General features: G+C 43.4%; 1 protein-coding gene across 1 annotated transcript in view; it reads left to right on the top strand.

The window, feature by feature from the left end:
* The window catches only part of LOC118084387 (connector enhancer of kinase suppressor of ras 2-like), a 317,255-nt gene that overhangs the window by 173,297 nt on the left and 130,689 nt on the right, over nucleotides 1–13,269 (top strand). The window contains exon 8 of the mRNA XM_035113863.3: nucleotides 5,204–5,272. Within this exon, the coding sequence (XP_034969754.1) occupies nucleotides 5,204–5,272 (69 nt within the window). The remainder of the gene's footprint in view (nucleotides 1–5,203; nucleotides 5,273–13,269) is intronic.

The following is a 13,269-nucleotide window of genomic DNA, read 5'->3' as shown; positions in this document are numbered from 1 at the left end:
AAAGAGGCAGGAGCTTCACACAGTGATCCTAATTGTCTCTGTGAACAGCAACTGCCTTCTTCCTCCCCACCTCCTTTCTGACATCGTAATATACCACCATATCGCAAAGTTTAGCTGGCGATATATTGCGATGTTGGAAAGCAAACCTAGACCTGGTGGGTCTAATTAGACCCACTGGCCCCACTGCTCTCTTGGGACAAAGTTAATATGTGAACCACTTTAGACACTCAGTGCTTAGCTATTAGTATTAAGAGGAGGTCTGGAGGGCTGTTCTGTTGTTCATTTTTATGGAGTTCTGTTTGCAGGCATATTTGTAATTAAAAATCTCAAATGAAACCTAGGTGGGGGAGATAGAACGCATCCAGGAAGTAGCGAGCAGCATCTTCTGAAGCATAACACATTGTCCCTGTTCTTGGTTGAAGTGCACTGTGCTTTTGCTTACCTAGGTGAAGAGCAAGTTTTATTGCTGCTTAGAAACATTATCCCTAGCTCTCAGGCAGGGGATGGACGGTTGTTTTTTTGTTTTTGTTTTCTTAGGCTAGTGGAAAATGAGGAATGAGCCTGGCACTATTACCAGTGATCATTCTGAAGAGGAATGAGCCTGGCACTATTACCAGTGATCATTCTGAAGAGGGGAGAACAGCTGAGCCAAATCGTCCCATGCCTTTTGGGGAGAAAAACAGCAATAAAATGGTGGATGAGTGGAGATCAAGGAGGGTAGAGTGGGTCCACAATGGGGAAGGGCTGTAGCTCAGTGGTAGGGTGAATGCTTTGCATGAACAAGATCCTAGGTGCAACTCCTAGCATCTCTAGAGTGGGCTGAGAGAAGCACCCTCTCCACCTGAAACCTTGAAGAGGCACTGTCAATCACTGTAGGCAATGCTGTCAAGGACCAAGCTGTCAGTAAATCACACCTTTCAAAGTTGAAGTTAACTCTTTATTAGCAGAAACACCATCTCCACAGACTTGACAGGGTGTCAGGCCTAATGAGTGCGGCAGCTCATCCCCATGAATAAGTTGCCAAGACTGATTCATGAAGTCCCTGCCTCCCCACAGGTATCTAAGTCCCTTCCTCTCCAAGGGTTTTTCTAAGCAATCGGAGACTGTGCCTGTGTGCAGCCTGCTGCTGCTCTGCCCATTTCAACTCTCTTCTGTTTATCAGCCAGAGTAAAGAAAGACAAGCATGTCTTCTTAGCTGTCCCAAAATTCTGTAACTTTCTCCATACTTTCTCAGTATTTTTGGAAAAGGGTCCATGGCAGATGCTAGACGAAGTTGCTTCTAAACCATCCTATTCTTGCCCGATTTTTGAGTTTTGTCCTCTTTCTGCAGTCACCGAGAAACCCTTTGTCACATTTTCCTTCTAGTGAAGAAACATAATTTCCTTTGCAATCTCCCCCCACCCCCCACTAATCTGCCATTAATTCTTGTGTATACTTTGGGCCACACATTTAATTGAAATGCCAACCAAGGTATCCTAGCACAAGTGGGAGCTCTTTTCTCTTTTTTTGTTCGTTGTGATAATGAGGCCTTATATATGGAAGGGTTATCATAGCTCAGTGGCAGAACATGCACTTTGCATGCAGAAGGCCACCGGTTCAATCCCTGGCACTTCCAGGTAGATCTGGGAGAGAACCCTGTCTGAAACCCTGGAGAGATACTGCCACTCGCTGTTGACAATACAGAGCTAGATAAACCAATAGGTCTGCCTCAGGCAGCTTCCTATGTTCCCATGTGCCCTGTTGCCTTCTGAGCAGACCAGTCACTTTGGTAGGTTGGGCTTTTGAAGACAAGAAGGAGTACTTCTTCACATAGTTCCAACTATGATATTCTCCCCAACAAGAGGTGGTGGTGGCCACAAACTTGGATGTCTTTAAAGTGGGTTAGACGAACTCATGGAGTATAAGGCTGTCAATGACGGCTGCCCACCATGGCTTTGTTCTACCTTCACCAGCAGAGGCAGTGGCACTGTGGGTTAAACCACAGAGCCTAGGGCTTGCCAATCAGAAGGTCGCCAGTTCGAATCCCCATGACAGGGTGAGCTCCCATTGTTCATTCCCTGCTCCTGCCAACTTAGCAGTTTGAAAGCATGTCAAAGTGCAAGTAGATAAATAGGTACTGCTCTGGCGGGAAGGTAAACAGCGTTTCTGTGCACTGCTCTGCTTGCCAGAAGCGACTTAGTCATGCTGGCTACATGACCCGGAAGCTGTACACCGGCTCCCTCGGCCAGTAAAGCGAGATGAGAGCCACAACCCAAGAGTCGTCTGCGACTGGACCTAATGGTCAGAGGTCCCTTTATCTTTACCTTTATAAGTAGTTAGTGGTTAGTGTTGCACTCATGTCCTGCTTGTGGGCTTCCCATAAACATGTGGTTGGCTACTGTGAGAACAGGATCCAGAGCTAGACGAACCTTTGACCTCATCCAACAGGGCTGTTCTTAGGTTAATACAGAATTTTACTTTTTTGTTTACAGCTAGCTGTGCCCTGGCTTTCTCAAGCATCTGGTTTCTGACAAGTGCAATAAAATCCTGCCACTTTCCTTAAGTGTCTTCTTTAGTTATACCCTTCTGGTGTTTGGATATACTTTACAGTATTTTCCAGATCCAGGAATCTGCCGTGAATCCAGCCAAAATCAATTGTACACTATCTTATTACAGAATCCCCACCTCCACTGCCGTTTTTTGCTACCGAAAGCAACATACTTTATTAAAAGAAAAATATAAGAGGAGGAATAGGGAAGGTGGCAGAGAAGAATAAGCATCTTTTGTTAAAGAGCTTATAAATGTTTTAATAAGAGAAATTTGTCAGTCAACGACCAAATGAAAGCCATAAATCTTTTAGTGGCGAATGTCCCTCATCTTTGGGGCTGCTGTTCAGCAAACACAGTGGTACCTCGGTTTATGAACACAATTGGTTCCGGAAGTCTGTTCATAAACTGAAGCGTTCATAAACTGAAGCGAACTTTCCCATTGAAAGTAATGGAAAGTGGATTAATCTGTTCCAGACGGTCCGCAGAGTACTTAAACTGAAGCGTTCATAAACTGAAGCGAACTTTCCCATTGAAAGTAATGGAAAGTGGATTAATCCATTCCAGACGGGTCCGCGGAGTACTCAACCTGAAGCGTACTTAACCCGAAGCATGGGTGTAATTGGTTCCGGAATTCTGTTCATAAACTGAAGCGTTCATAAACTGAAGCAAACTTTCCCATTGAAAGTAATGGAAAGTTAATTAATTCATTCCAGATGGGTCCGCGGCGTTCATAAACCGAAAATTCATAAACCGAGGTGTTCATAAACCGAGGTTCCACTGCATAAGGAAGTGGGAAACACCGACAGCTTGCCACTTTGTTTCTGCTCGAAATGCTCAGTGAAAGAAAAGCAACATCAAAGATGTTTCGTTCCTAGTACTTCAACCAATTGATTTGGCTTCTCTTTTGAAGGAATAATTGACCCCAGCCAAGATGTAATTGAAAAAGATAGCAGAAAAAGCTGGGTCAGAGTCAAGAGATGGGGAGGGCAGGGAAGAGAGAGGCAACTTGAAAAACAAGCCTAGCCTGAACTTTTGCAGCTTATGTTGGAAGAGATCTAAAGGAGAGTTCATACATATTCATGGAGAATGAGACATAATGGATCAAGCATCATCACAGCAGACAGCTGCTTCACACATGCATCTATCTCGCTTGATTTCTCTATGCTTAAGTGCCAGTTGAATGTGGGAACTGTTGTAATATCATGTGTTCGGGCTGATTAGAAAATTCCATCTCTGATGCAGGGCTGGATCCACGCAGGAGGGGGAAGGGGCCACAGCTTAGTGGTAGAGCATCTTACTTGCATGCAGTAGTTCCCAGGTTCAATCCCCATAATCTCCAGGAATCTACAGCTCATTAGTAAGTATCTACATTGCGCTGTGGTCTTCTAAACCACTGAGCATAGGGCTTGCCCATCGGAAGGTTGGCGGTTCGAATCCCCGCGGTGGGGTGGGCTCCCGTTGTTCGGTCCCAACTCCTGTTCAACCTAGCAGTTTGAAAGCACGTCAAAGTGCAAGTAGATAAATAGGAACCGCTCTGGTGGGAAGGTAAACGGCGTTTCTGTGCGCTGCTCTGGTTCGCCAGAAGCGGCTTAGTTATGCTGGCCACATGAACCGAAAAACTGTCTGCTGACAAACGTCGGCTCCCTTGCCAAGTAAAGCGAGATGAGCGCCGCAACCCCAGAGTCGTTCGCGACTGGACTTAACTGTCAGGGGTCCTTTACCTTTACCTTTAACCTTGCATGTAGAAAGTTCTAGGTTGAATACCTGGCATCTGCAGATAGGGTGAGGAGGGAACCCTGTCTGCAATCTTTCAGAGGTGTTGTTAGTCAGTGTAGACAATACTGAGCTAGATTTACCAACAGCCTGACTCAGCAGAAAGTAGCTTCATATGTTCCAGTGTTCCTGCAAAGTCTCCATTAGTGCCTCCCTCCTATGACAGTGTCCCCCAGCCACTGTTTCTGTTCCACTGCATATCATCTTTGCTAAAATCTGCTTTATTTGTCCCACTGTCCATTGTGGCAAAATTATGTAACTTATGTAATTAGGTTATAGAAATTAGGTTGCCACTGCATTATTTCACTCCCATTTGTTTCAGTGCAAAGGAAATGCAATGCAAATGTCGGCGAGGGAAGAAGTCACCAGTTACATCTAAATTTTATGATGCAGTTCTCCAACCAAACCATGTTTACAAAATGCACATTTGTGAGGAAACTGCATAAAATCATATAGAACATTAAAAATAACATACATATTAGGGGAAGTTGCTTGCCAAAATGTGTACATTAGTCAAAATTGCATATAAAAATGCCTTCATTAGGAGAAATGTGCACTAAAGTGCTGATGAATTTTCATGAGGGTTTAGAAATTAAAAAAAACCTGTAAATCATTGCAAAACATGGAGAATTGAGTTTAAGATTGGGGGGAAATGATAAACAGAGAGAACCAAAACTAATAGACCCTCCACTCCCCAGTCCTCACACATTCCTTTTGAAAGCCTGAAGAGGGCTTAGGAGTGTCACTTTATAAAGGATGAATCAATATTATCTTGGTGCCAGACAGAATTATGCCATGGACTAGAATTTTAATAGTACAGTTGCAAAGTGTGAAGAATTCCACCACTGGGTTTTCCCATTGTGAAGCTTCTCTCCCCCCCCCCACCTTTCTCTTGCCTTTAGTCTCCAGCAGACCAGTGCAAGAAAATCCATGCAGGGGATGAAGTGATCCAGGTCAACCATCAAACTGTGGTGAGTACTGTACTTTTCCAATTAAGCCAAGTGTCTCTATTCATCTCCACCTGGCTGCATTGTTCACCACCTTTCAGATATTTCTGACAGCTCCCATCAGTCCCAGCCATCACAGCCAACTGCACTGTCTGGGACTGGTGGGCATTGTACTCCAAAACACCTGGAGGGCACCAGGTTGGTGAAGGCTGGTATAAAGATTCCCCCTTGTTAGCAACACCAGCTTATTTCAAATGCTTATTTAGAGTTGCTATCCTTAGGCACAATTTCTGCTGTGAATTTGTCCTGACGTTGCTGGGGGAAAGTTGGAAATATATTGATTTGTCTTTTTTGCCAAAAGGAATGCATACTCAGGCTTGATTCAGAACAAAGGCTCTTGGCAGAGGGAGGGGATAAAGCCTTTAATGTTTTATTGTAAGGAGGAAGTGCCAGGTAAGAGTATCTTTCATTGTGAGCCATTACCAACTAGCTTATAATGGCAACCCCTTCTGGGTTTGGGGCCATAGCTCAGCACTTAGCAGGCAGAAGTTCCCAGGTTCAGTCCCCAGCATTTCCAATTAAAGTGACAAGGAAGCAGGCAATGTGAAATGTCTTTTGCAATTGGGGAAGGGGGGCATAGCTCATTGGTAGGGCAATTACTGGTTGGACTGAGAAGGACTCTCTGTCTGGAACATGGTAGAGCTGCTGCCAGTCTGTGTAGGCAGTCCTGAGCTAGATGGAGCAGAGGTCTGGCTCAGCGGAAGGCAGCTTTCTATTTACCTACATTGCTAGGCAATACTGCACTTGATGAACAAAAGGTCTCACCTGGTGTAAGGCAGCTCTCTGCTTTCCTGATATCTATGGACTAAGGTATGTTGCTCTAGGGTTACAGAATCAAAGGGAGGCACATCCTGGAGTGTGTCAAGGGGCCAAGGGCCAGTGGCTACACCCCTAACCTATGGCAAGGGTGAGACTAACCTGTCCCAATCTGTGGTCCTGAGAATGAGCAGCTGTAGGGAGCTTGTCCCCCCCCCCATCTCCCTTCATGAAAGAACAATTTACTCTAACCACCTGTTACTGGAAGGGAGGCATGCTCTGGCCTATGCCATCAGCCATGTGGCTCTTGGCCACAAATAGGCTGACCCCCTGCCTCCCAAGAAGTGCATCATGGAAAAATGCCACATCCATTGTACAATGAAGGAGCAGCTGCCCCAGTGCTTGCATTCCTTTCCCCTCCCCAGTTCTTTTCCCTTTTATGTCATGTCCATTAGATTGTGAGCCTGCAGGCAGGGACTCTCTTCCCTTTTCTACTGTGTTTACAAAATGGTGAGCAGTTTAAAAGTGTTTAATAATACTATTGTTGCGATTGCACTGTTTACTGCCATATAAACCTGCCTGATAATTAAGATCTTCTTTGGAGTCTCTTCTCTGCACTCCCCTGTCTTCAGATAAGACTTGAAGAAGGGATTGGAACAGGGCCTTTTATGTGGTGGTGCCCTGCTTCTAGAACTCCCCAAACAACAATATTTTCCTGGTTCATCTCTTGCTAAATTTTCGTGGATTGTCATGTTTGCACACACTGTTGTCTTTGGTGCTATTGTCTATTTTAATCTCGTTATTACTTATTTTATACTCTGAGATATATATTTTTATTTTGGTGATTTGGGTTATTGGCTCTATGATTTTTTTAAAAAAAAATATTTGTTTTACAAGCCACCTGTGTTGAGCAAGAATGTTTGAAGAAATAAAAACAATAAGCACATACTAAAACTAAACTGAATTTGTCAGGGCAGATTTGGTTTTGAATAACCTCTGCTTATAGGATCTCAACTTTGGATGTTACAAGAAGTGCCAACTAGAGGTGTGGTATTTTTCTGAAAAGCTCCATGCTGCCATTATCTGCAGGGATTTTCTTTCTTTCTTTCTAATTTTCATCTTGTTCCTTGATCTCAATGAGAAGTGAGTTATTATTATTTTTTACCAGTTTCACTAAAAATGTGAGCAGTTCTTAGATAATATGTACAGCATTATATACTGTAAAAAGCGCCTTATTATGCACCATTACTCTCCAGGTTTCCTTAATTAACCAGCACATAAACAAATAAATACAGCAACATATATAACTACATGAAATTACCCATTAATACAATGTATTAATAATTTGCAGAAATATAATATAGCCTAGAGCTTGACTCATCCATACATATTAATGTATATGTTAATGGATTTTATATGCAGAATGCACAAGATATATATTTTTCTGTGTATAATTTTGCGTTGCTCACACAGAATCAGGCAAGTGTGGCTTGCGTGTAAGTGTGCTTTCTGCATAAGAGGCAGTCTGGTGTGGGCTAGGCTTAGCCAGGTTAGAACTGCCATATTATATGTATAGGCCACTTTAAAACAATTTTCTCCTCTACCCGTAGTGCTGTCAACATGCATGAAAAGGGACACAATCCTCTTTAGGAAGCATTGCAAGACATGCAGCTGTTTGGAAGCCTAGTTCAATTTTCCAAGAATCTGAGGGTGGCTCTGCTGGATCATATTAGGGTTTCATCCTGTCCAGCAAACTGTGTCCAACATGGACATTTGCTTCTGGAAGCTCACGAGCAAGTCATAAAGGCAATGGCCTACCTCTGTTGTTTAATGGCATCTACTGTATATTCCTGAGTAGGACTACTTTTTAACCCAGGAAAATCTTCTCAAAAGTTGGGGGTAGTCTTATACACCAGGTCGTATTTCTTATATGGCGAGTATATCACAAATTCTATATTTTAACTGGAAAAGTTGGGGGTCGTCTTATACGCCCAGTCGTCCTATACGCCGGAATATACGGTACTAAAAAGAGGTGTGCTGCCCCCATATGTGGGCATTGTTAAGATCATCCACAGAAACCTCCTTGTTAGTTCCGAATCCATATTTGCCTAGGACAAAGAGGAAGGGAGTACTCTTCCTTAGAGCGGTTCGCCCTGCCCCTCCTGTGTTTGCCTTCCACCATAATGCAACCTTCATTGGCTTTTAGGGGCTGGTTCTTTATTTTCTCTTTTCAGTTGCTTGCCTACCATCATAATTATGCACAATCCCTCTTTTCTTACCCTGACTTCTCTAATGTTTTATGAAGCTGGGTTTCATTGTTGTTCTTTCATGTCTGTACAGGGTTGATTGTATTGCATTGTATGTTGCAAATTTTGTATGGCAAAAGGTGGATCTTAAATGTTTGTTTGCTTGCTTGCTTCAATTTGTGACTCACCTAATAAAAATATTCTCTAGGACAAGGATGCCCGCTGTCTCCTTTCCTATTTATCCTGGCTCTGGAGCCCCTAGCAATCCGAATCCGAGCAGCTACAGACATCAAGGGAGTGGAAATAAAAGGCAGAAATTATAAATTAGGGCTCTTTGCAGATGACCTAATGGTCACAACATCAGACCCCTTAAACACAGCAAATAAGAGAACTCCACACATTTGCAATGGTGTCAGGCCTTTGGAAAATCAGAAGCCATGTGCTTCAACACCCCTCCCCACACCCAAAAAGAACTCACTAATATCACCAAAATAAAACTTTGTCACACCAAGTTCAGATACCTAGGGGTACAAATAACCAAAACCCTCAATAAATTACACCTCCACAATTACAAGCCGCTGTGGCGACAAATAAACAAAGACCTAAAGAGATGGGACAATATGAATTTCACTCTCTCAGACAAAATAGCCATGATCAAAATGGTCATCCTCCCAAAACTAAGCTACCTATTCCAAACCCTCCTAATCTGGATCCCCCCCCCCAGCCCAACTTCGCAAATGTCATGGAAAATTACACTCTTTTATCTTCTCACATAAAAAACCAAGAATAAGCACCAAATACCATAGCTGCCAAGTACCCCGTTTTCCCCGGGAAACCCCCATTTTTACTTACCTTTTCCCAGTGGTCCCCCGTATCACTTTGTCTCCCGTTTTTCTCCGTTATTTTCTCCTGCCGGCGGCCATTTTTTCTGATTTGCCCTTCTATGGGCACAAAAAATGGCCACCGCCGGCTTCAAAAGTCGCATCTACGCATGACCGGAAGTGCGTAGACACGACTTCCGGTGTCGGCGATGGCCATTTTTGGTGCCCATAGATGGGCGGGGCGACACCGGAAGTTGCGTCGATGCACTTCCGGTCATGCGTAGAAGCTACTTTTGAAGCCAGCGGCGGCCATTTTTGGTGCCCATAGAAGGGCAAAGTGACACCGGAAGTTACGTCGATGCAACTTCCGGTGTCACACAGCTGCCGGTCCAGGATTCTGCAGTCCAGGACTTGGAAGGTAAGCCAAATACCTTCACCTCCCCACCTCTGCAGGAGGATGGGGAATCCCCAACATAGAAACATATTACAACACCAACCAAATATGCCATATAATCCCATATATACTAGAAGACGAGACAAAACAATGGGTACACCTAGAGAGGGACTCAATTGAAAATATCTGCACCACAGCATACCCATTCCTCCTGAACAAACTAAGGAAAATTCCCACAACACTCAACAGGTACACACAAACCATGTTCAAAGCATGGAAAGCAGAAACAAGCAAACTTTCCCCAACCCCATCCTCACTAATTCCCCTGGCTTACCACCCTTTATTCCATCATGCAGCACAAAACCTCCAGATAAAAACCTGGCAAACTAAAGGTGTACATCATCTAATAGACTTCTATAAAAACAACAAACCTTTGTCAACACAAGAAATACAGGACAAACTAGAAGACATCCCAATGCCCTGGTTAGCACAACATCAATTACATGCCTTCCTAAACAACCTAATAGTAAAATCAGCAACAACTAGACCCCTGACAGCTTTCGAAAACCTCCTCCTAATGACAAAAGGACACGGCAAAGGAATGGTATCTGCAATACACAAAATACTACTCCAAAATCCTACCAACCCCCAGACACAATAAAAAGACAATGGGAGGATGACATAGGATATGAAATCAACCCTACCCAATGGACCAGAATGTGGTCTAAACCCCCCCTTTAAATCCATATCAATAAAAAGAAAAGAACTCACCCTAAAACTCACCTACAGTTGATACCTAACACCAAGAAAGCTAGCACTAATACTCCCAGGAGCCTCACCAAAATGCTGGAGAGGGTGCACTTCCACAGGTACATACCTCCAAATGTGGTGGGAATGCCCCAAAATTCAATTATTCTGGGCAACAACCATATGAGAAATTTGTAAAATAACCGAACAAGTAATAGAAATCACCCCAGAATTGGCCCTACTAAGTATCTTTCAAGATAATAATGCCCATTTAGACCACAAAGACCTCATAACCCACCTACTTTCAGCAACCAGAAATGTCATAACCAGACATTGGAGAGACCTGTCAGGAGTAAGCCTGGACCAATGGTACCAAGTAGTATGGGAAACAGCCTTACTAGAAAAACTAACCAACAAGCTGAAACTGGCATGGGGAGAAATAGCAGAGGATGTCTTCACCGCGGTATGGTCCCCCTTTATCACACACACAGCCCAACAAGATAATGACAAAAATTTGCCGCCAGCATACAAATCAGTATGGCTAACCTGACCCAAAAATACCCACCCACCCCGCTCACACATGTAAACAAAGACCATCATAACCAATCACAAATGAACAATCACACCCTTGGCCAACCCCAGTCTCTCTCACCATCAAAAGAACACAAGCGAATAAAGGAGTACCAACACAAACAAAGCTGACATCAAGCCCTACATATGCTAAATAAAACAGAAACATCGTCACCTACTCCCACCCCCATCCACCCTCCCACCCCCTATCTACCTCGTTTTCCCTCTTTCTTCTTAGTGTCTTAACAAATGAAACTGATTTGCAAAAATGATACATGTTAAAATATGAGAGACACTGCACACACCTTTGTAATTCAAGAAACCTTTAGTAGCCCTCAACCCATCTTTAACCAAAACATACGTTTGGGAACCAATTTCTTTGTTACTGTTATTAATAATAATACTTGCATACTGTTATTAATAATACTTGTACACTGCTTTGTATTTCAGTAAACGCACATATGGTTTACATATATCAACCAAAATCAATATATTTGTGTTAGTGCTGCTTAGATCAGGCTGTGATCCAGTGCTGCCCAGTGCTAGATCCCAAACCACCAATTGAGGACTAATGCTCTAAGCCAGGGGTTCCCAAACTTGGGTCTCCAACTGTTTTTTGTCTACAACTTCCATCATCCTTAGCTAGCAGGGCCAGTGGTCAAGGATGATGGGAATTGTAGGTTCCCATCCCTGGATCTCCTTGGAGGAAAGGTGGGATACATTGAGGTGGAGGGGCAACTGCAGGGGTTTCCCTGACTGCAAGGAGGAGGCCACTCTGAATGGATGTCCCGCTATGCCCACAGCTGCCACCCCCACCCCACCCCCACCTGCCTGTGGTGGGGGAGGTCTCCCCTATGACCCTTGTGCTTCCCCCCCCCCCCGGATTTATGGGATTGAAGCAGCAAAACCAACACAGCATGAAAATCCAGTACAGGGAGATGTAGTCAGACAAATTCCATCAACCCATCAAATGCACACATTTAGTTATAATGGCTAATAGCTATTTGATTGATCTACCCCATATGAGTTGTTAGGGGTGGGCACTGAAAAACAAACCCACTATCTCATAGTGTTGTCTCATGGCTGTAGGACATGTTTTGGTGTCATCATGTTGGGGAATCCAGTTGGGAAGATCTTCCCAACCTAACGGTCATATTCTCTCCAGGGACTAACAAGTGAGATAGAGACCAGGCACTGTGCAAAAATGTCTGCATGAGAAGGGAGTTAATCCTCTTTTGGAAGCATTGCAATACAGATAAACCATGCAGGCTTTTTGGAAGGCTCATTTAGTTTTCTAAACCGACTGTACATTTCATTTCATTGCTTGTATGTAGTGTGTGGAATATGCGTATATGTCATATTCCGTAGACTATATTGAATATACAAATGCATATTCTATGGACTATATACAAGCAATGCTAGAAGGAATGTGGAAGGACAGAAATACAACATGCCCAGAAAGAAAGAAAGAAAATAACTAAGGCAAAAGGGATACTGCTGAGCTGGAAAGGTTCAGAAAAGGACATGCTAAATGACTGAGGGGTTGAAGCAACTCTCCTTCGAGAAAAGTGACATGGTTTAGGGGCTTCTTCATTTAGAAAAATGTGGGGGCATGAAAGAGATAAAAGTGTACATTGTGTGAAGAAAGTGGAAGGAAAAATACTTTTCTTCCTATCTCATAACAGTAGTAGAGCTTGGGGACATGCAAGCAGAATGCTGGAAGATTCAGGGCAGATAAAAGAAAGTGCATCTTACATGGCACATAGTTAAACTGTGAAATTAGCTCCCACAGGAGGTAGTGATGGCCACCCACTTGGATGGCTTTAAAATATTAGATTCATGGAAGTAAAGCCTAGTAAACACAACAGGTATGTCCTCTGAATACAGGTTGTTGGGAATTGCAGGTGAAAAGAGTGCTACTGCATGCATGTCCTGCTTATGGGCTCACTAGGGGCATCTGGTTGGCCAATGAGAACAGAATACTGGGCTAAGGCCTTTGTCCCGAAACTGCTGGGATTTTCTTACATTCTTAAATATTTTTTTTCCAGTCTTGAATCACACCACAGTCATATGTATGTTGGGATACAAGTTACTTTGCAGCTGAAATTTCCAATTTGGAGTTTCTTACCCAATCTTTTCTGTTGTGACCCAGCAGACTTAATTTAGCCTCCAAACTGTTCTGCCCTTTAAATTAAGGAGCCACTCAACACACTTATTTCTAATTAGTTGCACAAATGCTACTTTCAGTAAGGTAAGAACTGTCTGTAGAAATATCAGAGCCTTATGTTCAGCTTCAACTTCAAGAGCCCAAAAGTAGATTTGCCAATTAAATCAACCGGGGGGGGGGGGGGTGGAGAGAGAGAATGCACTAATCATAAACTGGAATACTTAAATCAGTTTCTCAGATATCAGAGAATCATCTTATTG

This window comes from Zootoca vivipara, chromosome Z2 (genome assembly GCF_965207765.1).
Source record: "Zootoca vivipara chromosome Z2, rZooViv2.hap1.1, whole genome shotgun sequence".
NCBI classification, from domain to species: Eukaryota; Metazoa; Chordata; class Lepidosauria; order Squamata; family Lacertidae; genus Zootoca; species Zootoca vivipara.
This window is presented reverse-complemented; position numbering and strand designations above follow the sequence as displayed.